Here is a 27,074-nt window from a genome sequence, read left to right on the forward strand (position 1 = left end):
TGTAATGAATAGAAAATGCATTCTTGTTTATACATAGTTCTACAATGCATTTAAAACAAAGATAATTATTGACATATTTAATAAATAAAATTAGTTATCATCAAAGCAATTTTTATTACGATATTTCTGTATTAAGAAATTGACCACCATTACTGACATTATGATGTAAACCTGCTATTCAGTCATTAGAACCAGGGTCGGCGATCCTGAAGGGAGGGGGCACAGTGCCCCACACTTTTTGAAGCACTGAAAAGGTGCCCTTTTTATCTTGTAAGTGCACTTTCTCGAATCAGTGCCCCTCACAAACATTTCCTGTGCCCCTTTCAACTGAGAAGGATCTGTTTTATGCCGTTAGAAAGTGCCCTTTGCTTTATTTTAGAGTGCCCTTTCTCGTATCAGTGCCCCTTTTTAAATAAGAAAGGTGTCCCCCAAGAACGTGTTCTGGGACCCTTTCACCTGAGAAGAACCTGTTATGTATTAACGAGTGCCCCTTTGCCTTCTCATAGGTGCCTGTTCTTCATATCAGATAAGTTGTCCAGAAAAAACACTCTTTTCATACCTGACGAGAGCCCGGTTTCTTTATATAGCGCAGTTCTGCTCCTTCTGCAAGTGCATGATGAATGAAAAAAACTTGTAAAAATAATCCTAATTTTCATGAGTCATGTGAGTGGGTAGAGAATTCATTTTTCTTTATTTAAGATCATACGCAGCGGGGTGGGGAGGAGGATTGAAAACACACATTATTTTACTGCAGATTTTCACAAAATCTTCTTCGTTATTTGTTATCCGAATTTGATGAAATTTTCAGCAATTTGCTTTGTGAATTTCACTCTATTTATTTAGATCTCAATATTTTCAGCCCGAACCATCCCTTGAACTTACGAACAACTTTATCTGAAACGCACCCGAGGAGTGAAATGTGTTTGGTTCCTTTCGCTTTATCTCCTCCTCCCTCTCCTTCCCTTCTCCATCTTTGTCCTTCTCTCCCTCTCCACACATTTTGCTCCTTCAACTATTCCCTCACCCATTTCCCCTCTCTCGATCTCCCTACCTCTCTCCCTCCCATCTGCCCCCCGTCTCTCCATTTCTTTTTATGTCTCTTATTTTCTCATGCCCTCGTCATCCAAAACGAAAGCTCCTTTATTGTCTCTAAATTTTCTCCTCATTGTCTCTAAATTTGATCATCACTTCACAACATGGTACATGATACATGGCCCCCGTAATACAAAGGCTAGCGATTAATCGCTGAATGAAACGGCCTATCAAGATCATTTTGCTCAGTACACTGAGAAGAAACCAATAAAAAATGTTCTTCCAAATTTAACGCAACTTGGTCCGACCTGACTCCTTGTGAAATTCCCGATTATATAATGAAAATACAGACGAAGGAAATATGGACTAAATAGTTGTATAAGTAAATCATAACCTTCCACCAAGTTTATTACATTTTACCAAAATATGGTACAACATCCCGTACAATGTCCATCGCACAGTGATATGTTAAGTTCATATAAGATATTACGATTGAAAATGATTTGAAAGATTTCAATCTTTCCTCTTAATTGTACTTACAAATCCTTCTTCCTCAGCAAAAGAAATCAATTAATATCAATGATTAAATAAAGTATACAATATGCGCTAAGAGTAACAATTTTTTTTAACAGAAAAACATAAATGTAATGAGGGTAAGTGAAATATATAATGTAGTAAAATGCAAACAAAAAACGTACTCCCATATTAAAGTTCACCATCATTATTCTATACATCATTTTCATTATTCCATTTCATTTTACCAAAAAGTACAAACGCGTAATACATGTATGGTAAATATATTTTGATAATCAGAAGTTCATATACGAAAGTAGATTTTTTTTTAATGATATTCAAATTTTCATTCTACATCTTTTTTCCCCATCAATTACATGCAATAATTACACCATACAGTATGTTTGCGTAGTTTATTTTTTCATTGAATCAAACGCTCTTTAATAAATCTATACACGCAATCTTTCATGTAATGTAATTCTTCAGTTCATGATTAATTTTGTAAGAAAAAACAAAACTATAAACATATAAGTGCAAATTAGAAGAAGATATTATTCGATGTTGCACAGGTAAAACTTGATTGATTCATTGAATTAAAGTGAATCCTACTTGAGAAGACAAATCTCGATTGTTAATACTCGGTTAAGAGTTATTTTTCATAACATAGTTGAATATTACTTCTAAGGATACGGTGATAATGTGTACTAAACATTGCATATATAATACATTTTTGTCCTGTATTGAATCAAAGATTGACTTCAGCATAGTACACTGTTTTACATAATTTAAGATAAAGTATAATTACTAATAAAACTATCACAATTTTAATTCATGTGATGAGATAATCGGCACAACTGAATTTCTTTCATATTTCAATACACAAATTACAAGAGATTGTTGTAATATGTTTTGGGAATATAAGTATGTAACACCTTGATCATTATTGAGAATAGCAGATATGCAGAAGTAGCAAGAAAGCATGAGTACTTTGGAAAGAAATAATAGCGTGGCTAATGGAGAGAGGGAACTCGGAGATGTAGCGATTTAGACCTTCGAAACGAATTCGGAGGGGTGGCACTTGCCTATGGCGGGGTCTGGTCATCAGACTCGTCTATTCCTGTAGAGAAAATAAAATAATTGAAATTTCGTTTAAGTTCTAATAAACTTTTATTGCAGGTAAATTAATGCAAATGTTATGAATACACAGTAACTGAATTGCAGAGTTTAATATTTCATGAGTGACAGACGCGTGTCGTGTATTCATTCCGATAGTGTAAAGAGTAATTTATGTAAATGATGTTTAAAGTAGCACTCTTGATTATTCTATATGATTGCGCCTTTCCTGTGGAAGGTGATACACAGTACTGTCACTCTTCTCTCACAAACTTGAATTTAAAAATCCTTTTAAATATTCTGAACCCCAATGCATAGACTGTAACCCTACCAATATTGGCAAGTGACACGACATGTGCTCCTGTGACATTTTCTCAGGTAATAATATCTAAGAGGGAATACGCTTAGAGTTATGATTGTAATAGAGTTTTTTTGCTTCAGAATAATGTGAAAGATAAGGATTAGGGATGATAACGTGTTGAATGATAATTTGGCTTAACGCGCAGATTTATATCGGAGCAACTGTCGCCGGAGCAAATGTCATTAAATCCGTTAGCAACTACCATTGTAATATTTTTTTAAGTTTTAACCATGGACAAAGAAATGAACTCTGCAATCCACAAGTTTGGTACTAAGACCCTCCAGATCAAGTTGGCAAGTTGTTCATCATATGAGTATTCATAATATGTAACCAGCATGAGCGCATGCATGCCTGGAAAACCGAGCCACGTCTACAGCAGAGGGCAGAGTGTACGAGGTCCATGGCAAAGTAAAGGGACCAAGGTCAATGACCCAAGAACTCCTAGGCCATGACCAAGGTAAGGAGTAGACGTCCAAGTCCAAGAACAGGGTTAATTGCACGTAAACATAATCGAGACACTGGAAAATACCAGGGAAAGAAATTTGATTATAACTTAACACTCACGTATAAAATTGAATCCCATAACAAAAGCCAAAATGAGGATTGGAAAGCTGTACCTTTGTTCTCGAAGCCCGACTTTTCCTTGTAGGTCTCGGTGACATCCGATGCCTCAGACATGTCATCTTCATCCCCATTGAAGAAGAGCATCATCTTGGGTACGACGTTGCAGAGGAAAATGGCAGTAGCATCCACAGTGATTCCGATGAGAATGGCCGGTGTCTGGTAGTTCTTCTGAGGGAGGAGAGTGTAGCAACAGAGCCAAGACACAAGGAAACAGATACTGAGGAGACTTGTCAGGAGGTGGAATTTGTTCTCCTTCTTAGCCATTCCTCGGAGACGGTTGGACGAGAAGAGTGACATGACAAAGGTCGTCAAGACGAGGATGTACACGTATATCATCGAAGCAATGATGCTGGTATTGTCATGGTTACAGGTCTGACCCACAAATATCTCACATCCGAATCGGTTAACTTCATAGGCTGCATCAACGGCGGGAGCATCGAGGATCAGCCATTCAGTCACAAGGATGACTTCGGCACCAAGCAACACGCAGAACAGCACAATGTGCATGGGAAAGCTTTTAAGGATGGACTTGGTGGCGCTATCGTTACGGGCCAGGAAGCTGGCGCAAATTGTCTTGGTAACTAGGACAGCGTAGACAACTGAATATGAAAAACTGGTCATCCAACGTTGGATACCGCACGCGGACTCAACAGGGGACACCATGTACCAGATATTGTTGAGGTACATGAGGATGATTCCTATGGCCAACATGGACACCAGGAATGGATTAGAACTCTTGATCACAGCTGAGTCACGTCGCCCAACGATGACAACAATGGTAGCTAAACAAAGAAATCCGACAATAGTAGTTACAATCAACACAATGATGCTCCAGGACTCCATGTTGGTATTCCATGCCCATCCAGAAGGTTGGTCTTCTGGTACCCTTGTAGGACATTCAGCAAGAACAGAAGGGCATTCAGCTGGAGCACTGATGGGTTGATTAGCGGCTTCATTGTAGAGGTAGGTCATGTCATCTTCCATGGTCAGTTCTCCACTCATCCACTCACCAATCTGAAATAAAAAAAAAAACATGAATTCTTGATTCTTAATTATCTAAAGACAGGACATAAGCTTTGCTGCAATGTTATAAGATACCACCTACATAAAACACGATTCATCAACTTTAAATCTATCGACTTTATATACATACCATTTTCAATCTTTAAACGGGTTTTATTATCAAGAATTGAGCTCTGATTCCTCTGTTCAAACATCTTAGGGAACAAACTTCGTTGTTTGGGTAATTTCTTATGTGACATATCCATAATTGTTGATAGCCGAGAATTTGATACAAAACTTTCCTTTTTGCTCGACATTTCTGGAGATAACCTTGCTTTAACTTTAGAAAATGTTTTTATTCTTACCGTCTCGAAGCGTCCAGAAGACCCTTCACCCTGAAAGTTGATAATAGAATACTCAGCAGGACCCTGACGGTTCTCAAACCAGAAAGGACGTCGTCCTGCCCCTTCAAAGACATAGACATCTTTGACGGCATGCAGGAGATCTTGCCATGATGCATCGAAGAATTCAGGGCATAGAGGAACGGAGACATTGATTAGGTGGGGGTAGTCGGACCGCTTGTACTCATGACCAACAAATTCACCTGGAAAAAAATGAAACCGAAATAATAAATTGACGGGTAGATGGTCATAAAGATACTGAAAGTGTTTTCATGTTGGAGGGTCGAACCATTGTTAACAGATAATAGCTCGCCCATCCAGACCTTTGACCAAACGTCCCCGGTGCCACTGACACACATGTCCATTACACATAATTCTGTTCATTGCGAAACTTCAGTATTTTTCATTTTCTTAGGGAGGTAGACGTTTTCATTTCATCCAAACACATGACACACAGAGTAGCCACGCGTTCAATAAATGAGGCGGACGTATCAAGAAGTTTATACTCTCCGTATTGCTTTGTGAAAATTGTATCGTCATTATTTATCATGATGATGAAGATAATGAAACCAGTATTGTGAATACCGGGACATATTGCTTTTAGGAAATCATGACTGTAGGCAATCATGATGATTCATTTTTTTCCTTATTTTTATGATGCATTTCTTGCCTAAATCACGAATATACGAAAAATATGAAGTAACGAAATTTTACGAAATCAGCCAACGTCAAATAATTGAGAACATTGGATGAAAAAAAACACCAAGCCTAGACAATGGTTACATTATCATTGATAGTTCCTGGACCATATGGGTTCCAAAACAGAAAGTTGATCAAAATCTTTTGGCATTCACCTTGGAAATCCCAGGTATTGATTTTTTGTGTCATTAATACAGCACTCCTAAAATATTTAAGAATAATTCCCCGCCATTAGAGATGCCTACCGTTTCCACATAGAATCTGAATCTTGTTGTGAATGGCCTGTGCGAGAACATGAACCGCGTTGATTAGAGTTGGAGCATAAGAAGGAATAACACCCTGTTTCCCGAGGTCGACAGATTCGATGCATTCTGAAGAAGTGCAGCCATTGGTCAATTCATGAGTGACGTAATTACGAAGCCAGTGGTTTTCATTTGTCTCTTTGACCAGTTCTGAATCGATTGAGAATCAAAAGTTTTTTAAGGAGTATTCGGAAACGATAAATATTTAAGGTGATGAGATGGGATCATATCTTTTCACTTGTAATACAATGAGGAGACCATTTTGACATTCAATAATAGGCCACAAACAAGAACCCTCACAGAAATTTCAATCTAGCAGCTTACTAGTGACTAACTAGGTTAATAAGCTTGTAATAGACGTGCAGAGAAATAATCATGCATTTTATATCGAGCATGTACTGTTTGCTTGCTAGTTACCAGCTCCGAGTACGCTTATATTTCTTTATGTGGGACATACCGAAGTGATTCTCTGTTTTAAAAATTAACCATTCATGTCAATTGCAAGTACTGATAAACAATACCATATATAAACGAGTATTTTTAGGAGTTACAAAGGACTTGTATTTAGGGTTTGGTGGCAATATCTCAATTATTTTCTTTGATATATCCTAAAAGATATCAAATAATGATAATCGTTCATCTTACACTCATTAGAAAAAAAAATGAAAAAAAAATGTGCATGTATGTATGTACGTGTGTATGTATGTACAGTATGTCTAATTTAAACATATTGGCATTTACCTAGATTAGAAAGATGTTCCTTGAGCCGGCTGTAATCAACTATGTAGTTGGTGACAACTATGGCACCACGGGCGACCCTTTCTAGTCCAGCTGTGACGTCAACATCAGGATCAGTGAACCATTTATCGGAACCCACCCACGTGATCTTATCACTAGGTCCCTGTGAAGATTCCATCTCAGCAGTCAGGAGGTTGCGGGCATCAGTACCTGGCGATGAGACATTAAAGAAAAGAGACGGTGGTATTGTCACCCGAAAGCACTAACCTACACTCCAAATTTTATTTAACATTTAAAGTTTTCTACACAAAAATGAAATATCATCATGTTTTGTTGAACTATATCAGAATTTAAATGCTAACGTACTTTCGACGAAAGCGACGACGACGGTGATTCCATAATCCCTGATCATCTGGACGATGTCGTTGTGAACACTCTGTGGTGAGTCTAGGTCGATTCCAATACTATCACGAACACAGATACCACTAGCTCTTGCAGCCTTGTTGAAAGAATCATTGCCTGTGAGTAGAAATAATTTGTAACATGTTTTAGTGAATTGATATTGTTATTTCCAAAACTATGTTCGTCTTGGCTAATATCGTCAGCCTGATTTTTACTTTCATCTAAATATCGTGTTCCTGTAAACCATAAATCAATATTATTGCGGTTTGATTATTAAGGATTACATATATTCATTTACATAATTCATTTACACAACTGTATCAATCACAGTTCGGAATAAGGCGTGATAACAAAAATCCATTGATTTGGCAAAATAATACCTGTTATTAATGTAAACAGGTTTCTTGTGTATATAGTTTATCACACATGAGGTAAAAATGGCCGAAGCAACAGGTCAAAGCAATATATATTTATAAAAAAAGACTTATTTGTGAAAACGATTTCAAACTGATATTTCATTACATTTTTGGTTTCCCCCGTATCGAAATTCCTTCCAATTATTGCAGGGTGTTTTGTACTAGATTATAAATTGTGCTATTTTCAGAATATCATTTAATGAACATTGGAAATATCATTAGATCATACCTGCGTGGCCGTAGTAGGAATGTGAATAGACAAAGATCACGTGATGCCATCCTTTATATTTAAGTATGTCCACGACAGCCAGGGCTTCGTTATCGTAAGCTGGCGCGGTGCTGAGCAGAGATGATGCCGGATATGGTCCCTCGTCGCTGAACACAGAAGGACTAGCTGGCGTAAAACCAATCTAGGGTTTGAAATCCAAAATATTTCGGAATCACTAAAAGGTTTACAAAAAGATATTTTTAATTAATTATCATCATCATTCTTTCATCATTTTCTCACATTAAATAGCCACCTTTCTTTCTCTGAATGCTTACCTTGACAAAAGTCATTTTTTTGTTCTTAAAATGGTTGGAGGGTTTATGAAACATTTTATGAGATTGAATTAACCTTATAAGGACCATCATTAATCGAAATTTACCGAAAGGTCAGGGGCAAGGGCAGGGGCAGGCACCCATATGATATTTCACTAGTGAAACAGTGGGAAAGAGAAAAAGGAGGGAGAAAAGCGAAGAAAGAAGGAAGATGGGGCCTGGGCCAATACCGATAGAAGTCTAATTCAATTCGGAGAAGAAAAAAATGACGTCATATTTAGGTCTTCTTGCCAAGCCCCCCCCCCCTCCATCCCCTAACAAAGTCATCCTAGTGCCGGCCCTACCTTAAGTAGGTAGCTTTATCCCTTATCAAAAGACCTAAAAGATTTACAATGAGACGGAGTACTGATATCCTCATCCACCCCTGTCACAATGGAGTAACTTTCACAAATGACATGACCCACGGAAGCACTTACTGTCGGAATATAGAAAGGTGAAGTGACGTCACTAGCAACATGACCTTGTAGATACTCTCTTACTGGACCAAGAACACCCATCATGGGTCCAGTAGGGGGCAAGTTGGACGCTGTTCGACCTATCAAGGATGTGAGCTGGCGAGCAGTCACCAAGAACTGTCCGCACGAGTCTACCACTGTCAGACCGAGTTTAAGATCCGGAAGAATGAGGGTGCTATTGTTGATTTCCTCCAAGGCATGTTTGATGATCTGTGTATGATATCGATTAGTTGCGGTACTATTGCATTAACTGTGTAATATAATTTGTAACCTAAGAAAACTGAACACCATGAAATGGAAACAAACAGATACTGACCTGGAAATATGAAACGTTTTCAATATATAAGAGACGAAAGTTCTCTGGCAAAGTGAATATATATTCGAAGCTTCATTTTAGATTTAAAGATGTGATGCTTACAAATAAAAATTATATTATCACCTCAATGGCCATAGTTTCTTGCGGACGTGTCGCTCCGCATGTCAGATTAGCGCCATCACCCTCCTCACTCAACCAAAGAACAGCGGTAATGTCAAAGTCTCCTGGAATACGAAGATACGTCCCACCACGCTCCGTGGAGTCGGAGCATTCGTAACAAGCTCCTCTGCATGTCGACTCTTTGCCGCTGCCAACAGCGAATCGGTTATCGACTGTAACAAGTCCGGTGTCATCTTCGAAAGTACCAAGCTACATAACGAAAGTAAATATATTGTGTTATTGGTCATACATGGTGTTATGAGGCAAGAATGTTATAGGGAATGACATTTCGGAAATTTTTGCTAGCGATATTTAAAGAAATTTTGCAATCATCAAGGCAGTCAAGAAAATGCCTCCAAACCGACAAATTTACTATTGAGGATTTTATCGAGTGTTACACTTGATAACAAATTCTTACCACTTTATTGTCCAAATAATGATCCAATGCCAGTATGTTGAAAGCACTTGGTGCATTGCCATTCTCGTCAAAGGACACTTGGGCCATACTGCCAGATCTGCTCAAGAAGCTGACTTGTCGGATGTACCTAGCCCATTCCAGAGGTGATGTGGTAAGCATATTATCACAAATCCCCGCTGAGTATGGTCCAGGGCATTTGTTACGATGGAGGTTGGTGAGGGCATGAGCGTACACGTAAACTGCGTTAATGACGCCTTCTGCGGTGTAAACATCTCTTCGTGTAAGAGATTCTTGACCTGGTGAGAAATCGCGATGTTATGGATAGTTTATTACCTCAAAAAAAAAACAGGCTAAAAGACTTTGAATGTGCCTAATCATTTCCAACATTAGGTTATCGTCGATAATAAGGGGTTTTGTCTTCGACATACTTTGAAACTTTTGCATGATTGTATTTTTTTCGGCTTCTGATTTAAGAAATTCGTAGCTTTTGAGTCTTTAGATCGTTATTGCGTAGAACGACGACTTCCGCTCCTTCGCTAAGGGGTCATTAATATTCTCATTTGATCATATGCATAATGATATATGAATCGATTACTGGTAGTAAGAATAGTGTGACTGAAATTATACTGGAATCAGGATAACCCTAAAAGTTAGAGTAAAATACCAGCATACCCGAGCACGGAGTGGTGAACAGTTGAGGCATGACTGCACCACCCAACTGACATTGGAACTTATTCATCCAATATTCAGCAAACCACGTGTTGTGAACTGAATCAGCAAAGAGTCCTCCTTCCATTGTTGATTGGGGTGTCAAAGAAATGAAGTGATCAACGAAATCATCTACAGGAGTCGACTTACGCCTCAGAGTAATGGAATCTAAAGAAAAATGGAAAATGTACGCAGAAAAGTTAAAACTAAGCATTGTGCATGAAAACAATTTTATTCTTCTCATGCTTCATATCTTTTCCTAGTTTAATCACGTTCTCAAAATAATGAATTTTAGCTCTTTCCCCATCATAAGGTGAAATATGCGGTGTTTAAATTAAGATTAGCTAAAACTATCCTAGGTTGACATTCGAGTTATAAATCAATTTTGCATGTTTTCTTTTTAGTGCATTTTCACTCAGATTAATGAGAATTATATCAGGTACAAGCACTAAATAGATCAAAAGTCAGTGTCTTGTTATTTTTTTTTTTTTTACACCATACCGGTATGAATATCTCTGTTCGAACTCTCAAGGTAGTTGGTGTCCGCCGTGAATGCATAAATCATCTGTAGGAACTCTCCAGGAAGATCACGTCGCTCCAAGGCACTGAACAAGAACTGCGTTTCATCATTATTCGCAAAGGTGATGACGACGTCGGCGGAAGGCTTGGCGAGAAGGCGACCGACGACCCCGTTGAAGTCTGTGTTTGGCTCAAATGTGATAGTTTGAGCAACGCAGATAGCATTCTAAAAAAAACATAAAGCCATTCGAAAGAATTAGGTCGCCATCTTTATAATAGACAGTGGCGTAATGACCAAACAAGAATGAGGGGCTAGATATGACGTATTGCATAAGATTTGTAAAAAAGTTTCGAGCGAGCAAAAAATTCTACATTTTTATTATAAAAATCAAATTTGGTGATACATTTTGGCATACATGTAACATTCAGGAAATGATATCATAATTCACCCTTCTCTCTTTCCCTCACTTTTCTTTCCTCTTTTTTTTCTTGGTCATAAAAAAAGGGGGAGCCCCCCCCCCCCCCTCTCATCTATACGCCAGAGATTATCAAGTCTACTGAGAAATTTTTGATTGAAGCGAGATTTTTACAAAAACATTCATTTTCAAATGCACGCCGCTCCTCTTACAAACTGTTGTCATAGATTCTAACCATATAATCATGCCGAGATTGATCGCAATTAAGTTGAGTAGTTGATTTTCATGTGATTCTAAATTGTATTTTTTTTTTATTTCTTATAAGTTGTTTAAGTAGTAGTAAAATGATAACTGAAACAATGAGAAAACATGTTTCGGACATTAATTATGTTTCCAATCCCTGTATAAACAACTTTTCCTCTTTATAAATTTCTCCCGATGTCAGAGTCGCATCGAGGACACCAAATCAAAATGACGCTGTATCGATCGAAGGGGCGTCAGTTTGTTAAATGCATCTGCTGGGACTGAAATTAAAACATCATCATTCCACTTACTTTTGTAGCCTCTTCAACGAATTTCGCCGCAGTGGTGTTATAGATTCCATCACGTGTCTGTAAAACTTGAACGTAGGTGAGATCGTGCTCCTTGAGGAACGCCACTATAGCTGTAACCATCGAACAACTTGGTGCTACAAGGCGCGAGAAATAAGGAAAGTCTGCTTTGTTGCTAAGGGCTGGTAGTCTGGCTGAGTCACTGACATGGGGAACACCGAGGGGCTGTTTAAGGTTGTTCAAAATATATTGGCAAATCCGTTATTATTTCCATATTTATACCTCCTTTTTGTGTCATTCGATATTAAGATATGCGACATACATGTATCAATGAATCTAATCTGTCTTAAAGTAGCATGATCAGCTTGGAGGAGAGTTATGTGGCCATGGCCTCAGAGATCTGAAGTCCTTGACCTTGGTTTCGGATTAGGTGACTTTTAGGTCCTCGGACAAGATCCAGAAATAAGAAGGAAACAATAAGTCAATTGCAATTTTTTTTAATTCAGTGAGGTGGTCTTCAAGGCTTGCCTCAAGAACAATATTTATGTAATTATGCCCTCGGCTTTGGCATTGACTGCGGAGGTCCAGAGTCCTAGGCTCTGGACAACGGGTCTGTTTCTTTTCCTTTGCTTTCTGACCAAAGCCTAATCAATATGAAGCGAGATACCTGTAAAACTTTAAAAAGTCAGAATGTCAAATATTCTATTGCATTCTTTAGTGTAACCTATATAGGTATGTAACTGCACAAAAATATAATCTTTGTTTAAATAAACTCGATAATGGTATAATACCCCGATACCTGTAGGACTTGGTCAATCTCGATTGTCTCAGCGTCATCGACACGGCTGATGACGCCGGCCATATATTCATTCCTCATATTCTCTCCGTTCATATAACGCCCAAAGGCCTGGTTGTGCTGGCGAGTGAATTGTCTCACGAAGTCGTACGTGACCGATGCTGCATGGTCGGGTGAGCTGCATGATTCACCAAGCATTGGTCTTAGCTGAAAGAAATGTGGAGTTAGGATTTGCTAAATTTTGGTTCAGAATGAAATGTTTATGAATGAAAATGAGACTAGCAGAAAAATGGTCATCGTCCTGGCACTTTCGAATATTAATGATGTGAAGTGATATTATATTATAGATGGACCGTAATGAAAAATATAAGAAGTCCAGGATTAGAAGCATTACGGAGGTAAGGCAGAATAAAATAAATATCATGAAGTGTAATTCGGAGCCGTAATACAAAGCTTAGCTACGGTTGATTCCATTGACTTCAATGTGCAGTCAACCGTAAAAATCAAGCGTACGACTAGTCGCTAATATTTTTGTTACGTGACCTAGATCATCTAATTAATCGTATCTAATAATATCTAATATATATTATTCGTCTTCTTTTCAGTGGGGGATAAAACATTAATTTAACGCCTTTTAACATCCGAAGTATATAACTATAAAAAGGCAAAATCGCCTCAGACAAATTAACAACATAATTGGACATTTAAAAAAAAATCATTTTTTTTTAGTAATAAATATAAATTGTAAGGAATTGTTTTAAGCTTCTAATGCATTGCGAATTGATTGATTAAGAGTCAGTTTTGTCAGAAATGCTGTTATTGATGATAATTACTACGTGGTCCTATCGAGAATCACCTGCATGCCTGGCAAGAGGGAGGAGTCTTTGTTGACTTGATCCATGGCCCAAAGCATCGCCTCGGCTTGATCAATACCCGGATGGTGGCTCAGGGTGGAGCAGTCTGTAACCAAGGTAACACGAGAACATGATAGTAGGTATGTTCCTACTGGCTATACGATAGGGTTGAAAGGTTTTGCCATGAACGCCCTTGCGACATAAATTACACCTTTTCAATTTTTATTCCACACACACACACTCGCACACTCACACCATATCATGTATTGTTTTAACAACATAATAAGTATGCCAATGCATTGATTTAGTCACGTTGTTGCTCGTAACATGAACGGAAATCATTGTTCATAATAGTTTATCAAATTGGATTGGTATTATTCAGCATCGAAAAGATGTAGCATGATTTGGCTAAACAGTTTCAAATGTCGCCTTCAGTCTTTTTTAAATATATCAAAGCGATGTCAATAGGGCGAGTGGCTTAAATTACCAACGCACCTGATTCATGAACGGGGAATATCCCAACTATGTTCAGAATGTCGTAGTGATCATATACCACGGGACATGACTGGCAACTACACGCCGACATAGGTGGTGTATTTGTCTCTCCATTTTCAGAGTAGAACTTGATTTCATTTTCAGTCACAGTCAAAGTACTTGGTCCCGTCCATTGACCGACCTGTGGTAGAACAATGAACACGTAAAACTATTATGAGAACGTGAAAACAAACTAACAAACAAGTGGAATGCCTCTGGCCGTCTCACCTGCATCACGCGGTTCAATATAGCAGCAGTGCTGACTTTGAATACTACTCTAACTCGCACAAGATGTTCAGTGATACATGGTTACTCTTATGTCCACTTTTTATGAACTAGACCAATAAACTTACAGAGATATGATGGTTATTCAACAAAAAACCCCAACATGGCCAAAGTTCATTGACCTTACATGACCTTTGACCTTGATCATGTGACCTGAAACTCGAACAGGATGTTGAGTGATACTTGATTACTCTTATGTACAAGTTTCATGAATCAGATCCATAAACTTTCAAATTTATGATGGTAATTCAACAGATACACCCAATTCGGCCAAAGTTCATTGACCTTTGACCTTGGTCATGTGACCTGAAATGCGCACAGGATGTTCAGTGATACTTGATTACTCTAATGTCCAAGTTTAATGAACTAGACCAATAAACTTTCAAAGTTATGATGGTAATTCAACAAATACCCCGATTCGGCCAAAGTTCATTGACCCTAAATGACCTTTGACCTTAATCATGAGACCTGAAACTTGCACAAAATTTTCAGTGATGCTTGATTACTATCATGTCCAAGTTTCATGAATCAGATCCATAAACTTTCAAAGTTATGATGGGAATTCAACAGATATCCCCAATTCGGCCAAAGTTCATTGACCCTAAATGACCTTTGACCTTGGTCATGTGACGTGAAACTCATGCAGGATGTTCAGTGATACTTGATTAACCTTATGTCCAAGTTTCATGAACTAGGTCCATATATTTTCTAAGTTATGATGACATTTCAAAAACTTAACCTCAGGTTAAGATTTCGATGTTGATTCCTCCAACATGGTCTAAGTTCATTGACCCTAAATGACCTTTGACCTTGGTCATGTGACATGAAACTCTAATAGGATGTTCAGTAATACTTGATTAACATTATGGCCAAGTTTTATTAACTAGGTCCATATACTTTCTAAGTTATGACGTCATTTCAAAAACTTAACCTCAGGTTAAGATTTGATGTTGACGCCGCCGCCGCCGCCGCCGCCGCCGTCGGAAAAGCGGCGCCTATAGTCTCACTTTGCTTCGCAGGTGAGACAAAAACGAGAGAAAAGTGAATGTATTTTACATGTATTTCGTACATGTCACATTTTAAGAATCTTGTCTCTAATTGGTAAAAATTCAGTCACCTGATGAAGTGCGGTAAGCCCATCGGTAATCATCGCTCGCGGTTATAGGGCTATATACGAATAGCTCCAGCACGCCGCAGAGTCCATGAATAAAAAGAGCAAGTTTTACGTCCTCTTTATAATTACGATCGCGTAATATCGTTCAGAGCTCATGTAAATATGCGATTACTTATAAATAAAATCGAATGAGTACATTTCCTTAATTTAAAAATATATGGGTAGGCACTATGCATACATTTTGAATACTTCATTTTAAGTGAACAATATTCTGTGAAAAATATAAAGCTTTAGAAGAAATTGAGAAGTTGCGATTATGATAAAATATTGCTTTCCGTAAAATAACGTTTCGTTCATTGAAAAGAAGATTGTATTCCCACTTGGATTTTTTATTGTACAAAGTTAATTCAAACCATTGACCATAATCTGAAATAGGATCTACCTTCTTGATCGTTAGGCTAGCACCCTCTAGCTGTAGTTGCCTAATCTCAAAGGTGGGAACGGCTGGATCCCCGTTCTCATCAAACGCTATCCTTCTTCCAGAGACACCGGTAAAATCTGCCGTCTTGACGTACATCTCCACGAATTCACCCGACCCCATCATCTTCATGACGTCACAGATACCAGGAGTGGAGGATCCGCACTTGTCCGAATGCGCTCTTCGAAGGGCATCCACGTAGATATGGGCGGCATCGATGGCGGTTGGCACATAGGGTGCGGGCTTGTTGTTATTGATATTGATGTTGTTCGTTGTCAGGTAGTTCTACCAAAAAAATTAGGGACCATTAGAATCACCAACATTAATACAAATTATACATGTACATGTATATAATCGGAACATGATCTCAGTCGAATCACGGACATACAAAAGTAATGATTTTGAATGACACTTTTTTGATTCAATAAAGTCGTCTTCAACCGGTTCAAGACCAACATATTCATTAGAGTGTAAAAAGATATTGAAAATATGCCTATTAAAGCTTCAGATGTACAGTTATAATGATTAATTTAATAAACCTAAGAGGAATCGTGCGATTATACAGGGACCTGGGAAGGATTTTTTTCCTTTTGCTGAGGTTACCAAAATAAATATGAGAAGCAAAAAAATAAAAGGAAATAAAATGAAAAAAAAATATCTAAAAAAAGTTTCACTACAAAGTGAAGGCCTTTCTGGTGCCACGAAATTATTTGACAGGCAAAAAAAAGGAAGGAAGAAGAAGGGTTTTCACTACAAAGTATTCGTAAATTTTCCTATATTTTTCCTAATTTACAAAAATTCCTGGGGGTGCTGCCTATAGAGAATGATACACGCAGCACCCTTGGAAAAGTCTTGGGGTGCTTCAGCATCCAAGCACCCCCGCCTTCTAAGGGCCATGCGGTTGTACCGCTGGCGGACCGCTGATCTTTTTTTTTGGTAATTACGTCGTTCTATGAAAATTGATTCTCTTTAAAAGGCAATATAATAGCCATCAGATAGAAAGCTGAAAATTCGATTTTCCTCCAAAATAACAAACTTTCCATTTTTGAGCCAAGTGCAAAATCACCTGAACATCAGCATTGTAGAATTCTCCCGCCGAAATACTGAAGAAGCCCTTAGCCGATAACATATCAACAGGGATGTCATAATCACAACCAACTATCTGAAGATCCAAAGCAGCACCCCCTCGTGACTGGATTGATGTCTGTAGACTGAACAGGTCCGAAGACGATCCCCAGAATGCAACAACTGCGAAATATAATTATAGTTACAATACACTTTCCAAATGTAATCAACAAGGATTAAAAAAAATTGTTTGATAATGCATTTGCGTGAGTATATAGCTGCTTAAAAAGTTACCTGCTGCACTTAAAACCATCCATGGTGGAATAATAGCATTGGTCTCACACTTATAAGCATGTCTGTTTTCGAATAAAGACTAAACGGTCATCGTATGAGGAATATATGTTCACTTTTTCATCATCAGTTACAAGACTTAATATGCAGGACAGTATATACCTCACTTCGTGGCCAACCGAGGATAGCTGAATCTTGCGAAGATAATGACATTGTTGATGAATCACTGCATGCTAATTAATTATTTTTAGATGGAGGACTTTTGATGAATATTACATCGTAAACCTTTATAAGAAATGCACATTGTCACAAATTCAATGTAAAATTCATCTTAATTATAATATTTTCCTAACGAGCGTTATTCAAATTGCCATTAACTTGTCATAATTTGTAAAAACAAACCTTTGGCATCTTTATTCGCGATAAGCTGTGACACTATCCCATCATATTCAGCGTCACTTGATGGAATGACTATAGATGTAGCCAGAGCAACACGTCCTTTCGCTGCTTCTTTGAATACTGTTGCACCAGTCATTCCGTATGACCCTTCGCTGTAGACCAAATGAACGTAGGACCAGCCGAAATTCTCGAAAAACTCCACCATAGCCTATGAAATGATGATGTTAATAACAAGAGGGCCGGGCTTTATTAGGAAATAATCATGAAGAACGTCAAGTACCTGATATCCAGGCTTAATTAATAGCCCGTCCTTATTTCATACCATGTTTCTTTCAAAGTTCATTTTGATTTTAGTTGAAATCCATACGAAAAAAAATAATGTTTTTTTAATACAATACTGATGGCAACCATGAGTCAGTCTCATTGAAGCGCTAACATCGGACCCTGTTGCAGGGAAAATTCACTTTCAACACTTTATACAAATCAAACGTAAGTCATAAATAGGTGTTTTTGATTGGTTGAAAATAAAGTTGAGTTCACTTGGAGGTTGCGTTTGATTTTAGTTCTTACTGCAATGGGCTCCTGAACTCTTGAACGGATCTCCAGGAGACAGCATCACCTACCTGTGCTCGGACGCGATCAGATGGGACAGTCCGAAAGAAAAACCCATGTTCCGTTTTATCACTTAGTGCAGGGGAGGTTGCAGAATGGCTGATCGTTGGCACCTCAGCGCTTGACAGTATCGGGGATAACACCAACGCCTCATCACTTGTATATGGTCCAATCAATCCTGATGCAAATTGATATAGATAGAGCTATCACAAAATAAACTGGGAATATCGAAGCAAATAAAAAAAAAATCTGCCCAATACGACACATGTAGCCCCCCTAATCTTTTTGGCTCATCATGCCACTGATCAAATCTCTGCAAACCTCGACACTGCTTGACCATGCTCAACACAATCTTCTTTTGAGCCGAGGATGACATGCTGGAAAAAAAAACGCTTTCTATGAGCAATTATTGGTCGATCTCTTTAATTAGACATTGTACTTTACCTGGTCTAAATGGAGGGTCCAGGCATGGATATATCCCTTGTGATGAAGTATTGACCTGGTCTACGATCTCAGAGGCATAGTATGTGACGTCATCAACGGCCCGATGGGGAATATCGCAGGATCCATAACGCTCCAACCCTTTCGAAAATGAGAATTATTCACATTTTGGAAATAATGAAAAATTACCTACGTTTAGTCCGGGGATAAAGTGGAGTGTGGTCGAATTGGTTTATGTGGTATAGTCCCCCTTTGGAAGTTAGTGAAGATGGAAATAGGTCCATTTGGAGTGAAGAAAATAAAATCTACCTCATCATTGTGAAATCCCGGATATGCCCTTGGCTTAGTCCACCAAAACCTTTCTAAAATCAAATATGTTTATCACTTTTCTTTGTTAATTCTTGACTCATTTCATTTATTTCAATTCACGTGATCCATTTGTTCTTATTTAGTGATCGATTCTTTCCTGTCACCCATTTCTAATCTTGACCATGGTCTATTTCATATTTCCACTAGTACCCTTACACTCTTTTCATTGAAAATTAAGAATAAACAATATAAATCCTTAGAATTTGTTGTATTTCTAGAATTCAAAGTTTTCCTAATTTCATTTCGATGTATGAAAAGCAATGAACATTACTATACACCATGTGACTATAATAATTATGCCTACACATAACCAAAGGCCGCGCTTGAGATAAGACTCGTTCTAACTAACGTATTGGCCTACTTTTATAATTGACTTCCTACCGATGTCAAAACTTGGCACTTGCATGCCTGATGGCAGGGCAACTAGAGCTATCTTGATGGCTTCATATATCTCTCTATTCATCATAGGACCAATACATCTCACTCCATCTGTAGAACAGAAGCTCTGCATGACACCTATTATGACGTCAGCACCCGACGTCTGATATTCATTGACAACCCGTCTTCGACATTGCTGAGCATGTGTGCGAGAAGACACGACGAGTAGCAGGGTATAGATTAGGACACTCCTGATCATCATGATCTATGGATTCAAGCAGTTGATATAGATAGATAGCTACTCCGTTACATCTATTTATATCAGTCATACATCAATTCTTAGGTCACATTTGGCCTGCGATGGCCTTTTAGAGTCCGTTAATAGCTCCGTAACACACACACACAAATATTTTAGATCTTCTTAAGAAACGAAATGATATCAGGTTAAAAGTTATTCTTAAGAAGGCCGCAAGAATCTATGCCTACATCTACCAATCTGTACGACCGCCATTCGTACGAACCGTGAGATCTAGAAACCAAGCTTAACTCATCGTATACTATATGTTCCTTATTGCACGTCCTGCAATTTTCGCTTCCCGTATGATCATCTCACAGCCTCAGAAGGCTATAGGAAGCACAAATCGTACGGAAATTCACAATTATAGTTATCATAATGGCCTACGTAACAAATGTGGCCAAGCAGAAATGATGAATATAGCGAGTGAGTAAAAAAAAGGTCGGGAACTTTCAATCCTGAAGAAATACCGCTTTCATGAAAAATGGTCAAGATCACTAAAAGAAAAATAGACCTGAATTGTTTTCCCACATATAATTGTGTTGTGACGAAAATAAAACTTTGTGGTACATGCTTACGCTTGGATCGTCCGGAGATGTTCAACTTGTTTTATTCGATTAGGGGAAATCTTTATTGCTTCAACAAAACGAACAAATTTGTACAATATTCATCATGTAATCAAACATATATCAAAATACATGGACATTCTACAAAAAGAAAATAAAGTAATTCGTCAAATTCATAAACGAATAAATCTATGAAATATTCATCAAGTAATCAAAGATATATCGAAATACATGAACATTCTACATAAAGAAGATAAAGTAATTCGTCAAATTCATAAACGACAAAAACCAACAACTGAAAAGCAAGTCTCAATTTAATTCAAGATGGGTAATTATAATGTAAAATACTCCTTGCTGTTTTAAAAACGCAATAAACTTTCAACGAAGTTCAACTCATTTGTGAATAGAATAAACAGAAATCGTCCTCGACATTTTGTCCTGAAAATTAAGTACTTTGCAAATAAAATTCATCAAATTTGAAGTTAAATTTTACACAAGTTACAAAATAGTAAATTGTTCACACCTATCTCCTAATATACGACCGGTGAATAAACTTATACTGAAAGTTTCTATTTTTAAATTTCCAAGTATACCAATATATAGTCAAGAATCTATTTTACCAGTGGATAAAAAATACATAGATCTGCTTTTAAATCATCTGAACATTTTCACACTGTTTAATTTCAAATCAATCTCAACAATTTTTAATGATCAAAGTTTGAATAGTTGGATTTCGTTACCTTTTAATTACAATTTTCTTTAAATTATTTACATAATCAAAGTTATCATTTACATCACTTTCTTTTAAAGTATTTATCAATTTTTTTAGACAAGAAATCAAAATTCGAAATATTTAAAATAACATTTCCTCTGTAATTTATAGTCGTTAAAGTTCATAAAACGTTTTGATTGATGCATCATTTTTATCACATTTCTGACAAATAAAATTATCACTTTAACCCATTGTTGTCAATATCGTTTTGTCGTCTAATTTTTGAGCTATTCCATAGTGATTGGTTTAGATATCTTTATTTTGACTGGGTTGAAGTATCTGTAATGAGACCGTGAAGTAAGTATATCTCTCCTCAAATTACCAATACGCTTATTCAGGTCTCCACGTGTAAAGTTACATTTTATGATATAATCACCGCCGATTTTATTCATATTAAAAATAGTGTCTTCCAGTTACCATTTTTTGGCCGAAATTCTGTAAACTGTCTTCCAACTGCTAACATATAATAATAATAATAAATATGATAATAGTACATTTCTTAAATACGCATAACACCTACAGGTCTCTATGCGCGAGTGACTAAATCAAACATTCTGAAAAAGGTGGGTTTTTAATTGAACTTTGAATTTCTCAAGCTGGGTAATATTTCTTAATGTCGATGGAAGAGAATTCCATTTTGCTGGTGCAGCTTTCTGGAAAGCCCGATCCCCATATGATTTGGTCTTGACAGTAATTTCAGAGAGAAGATTTTGTGAGCCAGAACGGAGATTACGCTTAGGTTTATGAATCTGGACAAGTTCTTGAAGATAAGCAGGGGCAATACCATGAATACATTTGAATGTTAATATGAGAAGTTTATATTTGATCCTTGATCGAATGGGTAGCCAATGAAGGTCAGATAAGATAGGGGAGATGTGTTCAAATTTTCCTTTTCGAGTTATAAGTCTTGCAGCAGAATTTTGGATATGTTGTAATTTATCGAGAAGCGATTCCGGTATTCCGAATAGTAAACTATTATTATTATCTAAGTGACTTAAGATGAAGGCATGTACTAATTTTTCTGTTGTTTTCCTATCAAGATATTTTCTCATTTTCCCAATTTTGTGTAACCCAATTGCAGCAGCCCTACAAATATTGTTAACATGGGACTTCATTCCTAATTCATTCTCGACAATTACCCCTAGATCCCGTGCCTTGGAGACCGGCTGAATAATAGAACCAGCAACATTTAGAGTTGAGACATTATCTGAGTTTCTGTGACGCGATGTTATGTGCAAGATTTCAGTTTTCTCAGAATTCAACTTCAAACCATTCATAATTGACCATTTCATAATTTCATCTAAACAGGACTCTATCCTAGGGATAATTGAACTACGGTCCTTATCTGAGAACATCATATATAACTGGGTATCATCTGCATATACAATTCTGCTCATACCTTGCTCCTCAATAATGGATTCTAGAGAAGCAGTATACATTATATAACACAGCGGTCCCATTACAGAACCCTGAGGTACGCCATCTGACAACGAAACTGGTGCAGATGACACACAATCAATTACTACACTCTGAGAACGATTTCTAATATATGAGTTGAACCAGTTCAATGCTAGACCTGAAAAACCATATCTGGAGGACAGACAAGATAGCAAAACATCATGATTAATACAGTCAAAAGCAGAAGAGTAATCAAGCAACACAAGAAGTGCTTCCTTGCCCTTATCAGCCGTTAGCAGGAGGTCGTTGTAGATACGAAGCATAGCTGTTTCAACACTATGGTCCTTTCTATAAGCTGATTGTGTTTTGCCATACAGATCATTGGATGAGAGATAAGCATGAACCTGCTTAGCACATGCCCGCTCAATTATCTTACCAATGAACTTCAGTTTGGCTATCGGCCTGTAGTTTTTCAGCACCTCAGGATCTAGTCCAGGTTTTTTCAAAAGAGGATTGATATTTGCCTGTTTAAGCGAATCTGGAAAGTGGCCATTTCTGAATGACAGGTTGATGATTCGAGCAATCACAGGAGACAATTCATCCACACATTTCTTGACAAGCCATGTCGGTAGAGGATCCAGCTCACAGGAGGTAGATGGGGAATCTATAATCAATTTCTTCACTGCTTCAACAGTAACACAGTCAAACTCTAACATACAAGGATGCTCTCCTGGTGGCACATCAGTGGCTGGTTTAGGTGAACTTACAGGTGCTAACGCAAAAGAAGACGTGTCCCGGATCATATCCAACTCACACTTGATGTTGTCAATTTTGTCAGAGAAGAACTGTGAGAAATGTTCTGCAAGTTGGCGCCTGTTCATACCCTCGTTTGAAGGAAGGGTTTTGCTTGAAGATGGCGAGGATAATCTACAAACTTTCTGGAACAGTTGACGTGCACTACAGCCTTCAAAAGAAAGTCTGTAATATTCTTTCTTTGCCTGTTCAAGCATGTTCTTATAAAGAATACGTTGCTTTCTGAAGATTTGTCGATATACCTCAAGTTTAGATGAATTCCACAAGCGTTCCCATCTACGCAGATCCTGTTTAGCTTTACGGAGGGAATTATTATACCATGGTGCATGGGGACGGGCTCGAACTTCTCGTATCGTCTCAGGTGCATGGACATCCATAAGATCTGCTAGAACATTTTCATACTGATCGATGAGAACATTGAGATCAGAAGATGGAGTGACGCAGAGTGTTGACGAACGAATATCAGATCGAAAGGCATCAATGTCCATGTCTCGAAATTTGCGAAATTTGACCTTCACCTTGTGTTGCTCTGGTTTACTCAAGTTCAACCAACATTCAACAACGGCATGGTCTGATGGCAAAGGATTTGATGTCTTAGCTTCATTGACGAAGTTATCCAAAGCTCGTGTCAAGATAAGATCCAAAGTGTGTCCGGCCTCGTGCGTAGGACCTGCCACCAATTGACTGAAGCTAGCCGAGGAAATGATATCATTAAATACCACAGCATTTTGATTGGAAGCATCGTCCACATGAAAGTTAAAGTCTCCGCACAGCATGACAAAACCGGGATGTAAAGCAATGTCTTCCAGGAGAAGTAAAACTTCATTGTAGAATAGACGAACAGTCAAGCGCTTATCTGAAGTCATTTGTGGCCTGTAGACTACTACAAAACGAACAGGTAAGCAGTTACTGGAACTAATAATCAAGTCCATGTATTCAAATGACTCAAATACTTTGGTTTCGTACAATCGAACATCAAATGACTTCGTTATAACATTTTCTTTTTCAATTTCAATTTTCTTTTTTATAATATAACTCCCAATAAATCGAAGAAGTTTACTTTGGAGAGAATGAAAAAGCTGCTTCGTTGTATTTGGAATAATACTAAAAAGATACACATTTTTTTTTAATTATAAGAGATTTCATGACAGCTATCTAACGAGCTATATCGTTCTCATACTTTAAGTAAACTTTCAGTCTCTTGTATTTCATTTTGGAGATTTAAATGTTACGTCCATAATTCATCAGGAAAAGTGTACCTTTATTCCTAGATGAGAGAATAGCCTATTCAACTTCTTTGAAATTATTGTTATATTTAACAATATCTAGATGTATTACGTTAATCTCCTTAATGTATATAGTCAAACCTGGCATATTGAAAAGATAAATTAAAAGAGTTCAACAATTTTCAAGATTTTCTCCCTAGCTTATAAGTTTACGATTATTATCAACATGATATTATCAGCGTATTGGCTCAATCGCATTTCTTTATTTCCAACCTGAATCTTTTTAATCTTTGTTGATCAGTGCCCCTAAATATTATGGAGGAGAGTGGACACCCCTGCGTAACACCTCTATATAAAAATAATGTGAAGAATATACATTGTTATGAGCTTTCAATTTTATGATATAAAGTTCAAATTCATCTAACACAGTTTTCTTCTGAAATCAAAATTTTCGAGGTATTTTTTAGTTCGATAGAGTATTTGATTAAGCTTTCAATAGGGCTTTCAATATCAATTGAGAAAAATATTAAAGACCTTCTTTTTAATCCTTATAGTATTCTTACACATTTAATAATCAACGATTCTTTCCCCCTTCCGTAAATCCTGTTTGTTATGATGAAATCATCAAGGGCAAATGTGTAATACTTTCTTGAGTCTGTTTGCTATTATTATTGCTAAAATTTTGTAGTCAGAATTTTAAAGAGAAAGTGGTCGCTAATTTTTAAAAAGGTTTTGTGTCCTTCCCAGACTTAAGTATCAAAGTTATTATGCATCGTCTCATAGAAGAGCAAAGTTCATCATCGCTGTAGCATTTTTAGTAGTTTATGTATAATGCCTTTAAGCCCATTCCAATAGCTTTTGTAAAAGTTGGCAGAAAGTATCTTATCGTTTGTCATTGACATCAACGCTCCAAAGCATTCAGTTTCTCTAATAGCACCTTCACAAATCATGTCGAAGTCTTCCTCTAATAAAACAGGTAAGTTCAGTTTCTAGTCCCAAAATCCATTGTTATTTTGTTTTCTTCCCAAGGATATCTTTCCTTTCTGCTCTGTTATCAGGTTTCCATTAGCAAAATGATTTATTTATTATTTATCTATTTTATTCATTTATTTTTTTTGGGGGGGAGGGGCTCATAATTGTTATATTGATTTTTTTAATCGTGGTAAGCTAAGAATATTTTTTCTCCTTCTGCGACCCATAGGGCTCCGGTACGGCCCATTACATCCTAAATATAACCCTATATATTTAAAGTATTCTAAATAATATAACCCCTATATATTTAGTTAATCATCTTAAAGAAGTTCGACGAGACAAAGTCATATCAAATTCATGTGAATTTATACAACTCTGATCCCAGGGCCTTTGTCATTAAGGTTGTTGCAATAACAAATTTACAATTACAGTTTAAAGCTACTGAAATCATTGAGTCTAATTGGCTGATGTTATTGACATTTTGCATTTTTAACAACAACAAATCTTTGTGAAATGCGACCCAGGTATATCATACGTGGATATATTTTTCTACCATAGTCATCTCGTGGACCCATCGTACAACGTAATATAGGCGTTACGGTTCACAACATTCCATATTTCTTCTTGGATCCCGTTTTGTAATTTCTGTATAAAGTAAGCTATAACATTAATTCTAACTTTACCACTTATTACAATTATGAAAGTAAGCAATAAAACAAATATTACGATGAATATTATTGAAGTTCAGATGAATGACTATTTCATCGTAAAGTTTTTTTTTGTTTTATCAGTCTGAAGTTTGTTCAGTTGCTATAAAATAGTAATAATAATATTTGAAATTTATATAGCGCATAATAGTCAAAAGACCCTCTGCATGCGCTTAACAAAATATATTAAATTACTAAACAATACATTAGAAATAATCCAATAAAACTAAACGTTAAACCTAAAATACAAATTAGAACATATTTAATCAATACATTAAATTTACATGATTAATTAAATGAAATCTTATATTATTTAACAACGTGATATTTTGAACTTTATAAATTGTATTTTGAAAATAAGTGAGTTTTAAGCATAGATTTAAATATGGGAAAGGATGGTGCAGTTGTTATATTGAACGCTATCGTTATTGTGTGTGATATTCGGCGACACAGCGTCTGCCACACTAAGCATGAGGAGAGTACCATGCAGGAGATGACTGATGGATGTTAAAAAGATATTCTCAACTGATGCGTATAATCGTGAAGACAATCTGAATCACATTGTGCTTAGAATTGAAATAATTGACAATGTTCCTTGGATGATACCTCTCATAGCACGTATTAAACCCCTTTTCCACTAGGGCCAGGACAGCGTCAGGACAAGGCGCGGAATGTAATAATTACAATCCGCGACCCTTCCGCAACCTGTCCGGACATTCCTAGGAGTGTCCGCACGCTGTCCTGAACCCTTCCTGGTGTTCAGGAAATCAAAATTTGTCCGCATCCAAATTTTGGTCGAGACCAAAATTTGGACGCGGATAATGAATTCCTGACACCTTCGGGACCCTGTCCTGACGATGTCCTGATGATGTCCTGCCCTTCCTAAACCCTTCCGCGTCTTCCGGAAACCATCCGCAATCAGGTCAGCTTCAAGAAGGAAAGAAGAAGCCATGCGGATTTTATC

At 37.2% G+C, this 27,074-nt stretch overlaps 1 protein-coding gene across 1 annotated transcript; it reads right to left on the bottom strand.

Annotated features, from left to right (window-relative positions):
• Positions 1–2,493: 2,493 nt before the first annotated feature.
• LOC121406874 (metabotropic glutamate receptor 3-like) lies at positions 2,494–12,622 on the bottom strand. Its single transcript, XM_041597745.1, has 14 exons — positions 12,545–12,622; positions 11,749–11,970; positions 10,761–11,004; positions 10,224–10,427; positions 9,552–9,847; positions 9,098–9,343; positions 8,620–8,868; positions 7,833–8,013; positions 7,152–7,304; positions 6,789–6,995; positions 5,991–6,197; positions 5,011–5,249; positions 3,637–4,657; positions 2,494–2,662 (listed from the first exon to the last, which is right to left on the bottom strand). The coding sequence occupies exons 1-14, from the start codon at positions 12,620–12,622 to the stop codon at positions 2,628–2,630; spliced, it is 3,582 nt and encodes a 1,193-aa protein (XP_041453679.1). The 3' UTR covers positions 2,494–2,627.
• Positions 12,623–27,074: the final 14,452 nt, after the last annotated feature.

This window comes from Lytechinus variegatus, chromosome 2, assembly GCF_018143015.1.
Source record: "Lytechinus variegatus isolate NC3 chromosome 2, Lvar_3.0, whole genome shotgun sequence".
NCBI classification, from domain to species: domain Eukaryota; kingdom Metazoa; phylum Echinodermata; class Echinoidea; order Temnopleuroida; family Toxopneustidae; genus Lytechinus; species Lytechinus variegatus.

Coding starts and splice junctions, on each gene's coding strand:
- LOC121406874 (XM_041597745.1), bottom strand. CDS start 12,622: ATGAGGAATGAATATATGGCCGGCGTCATCAGCCGTGTCGATGACGCT. Junction 10,428..10,760: donor GAACAGAGATATTCATACCG/GTATGGTGTAAA, acceptor ATTTTTCTTTAG/ATTCCATTACTCTGAGGCGT. Junction 9,344..9,551: donor ATTATTTGGACAATAAAGTG/GTAAGAATTTGT, acceptor TTCGTTATGTAG/CTTGGTACTTTCGAAGATGA.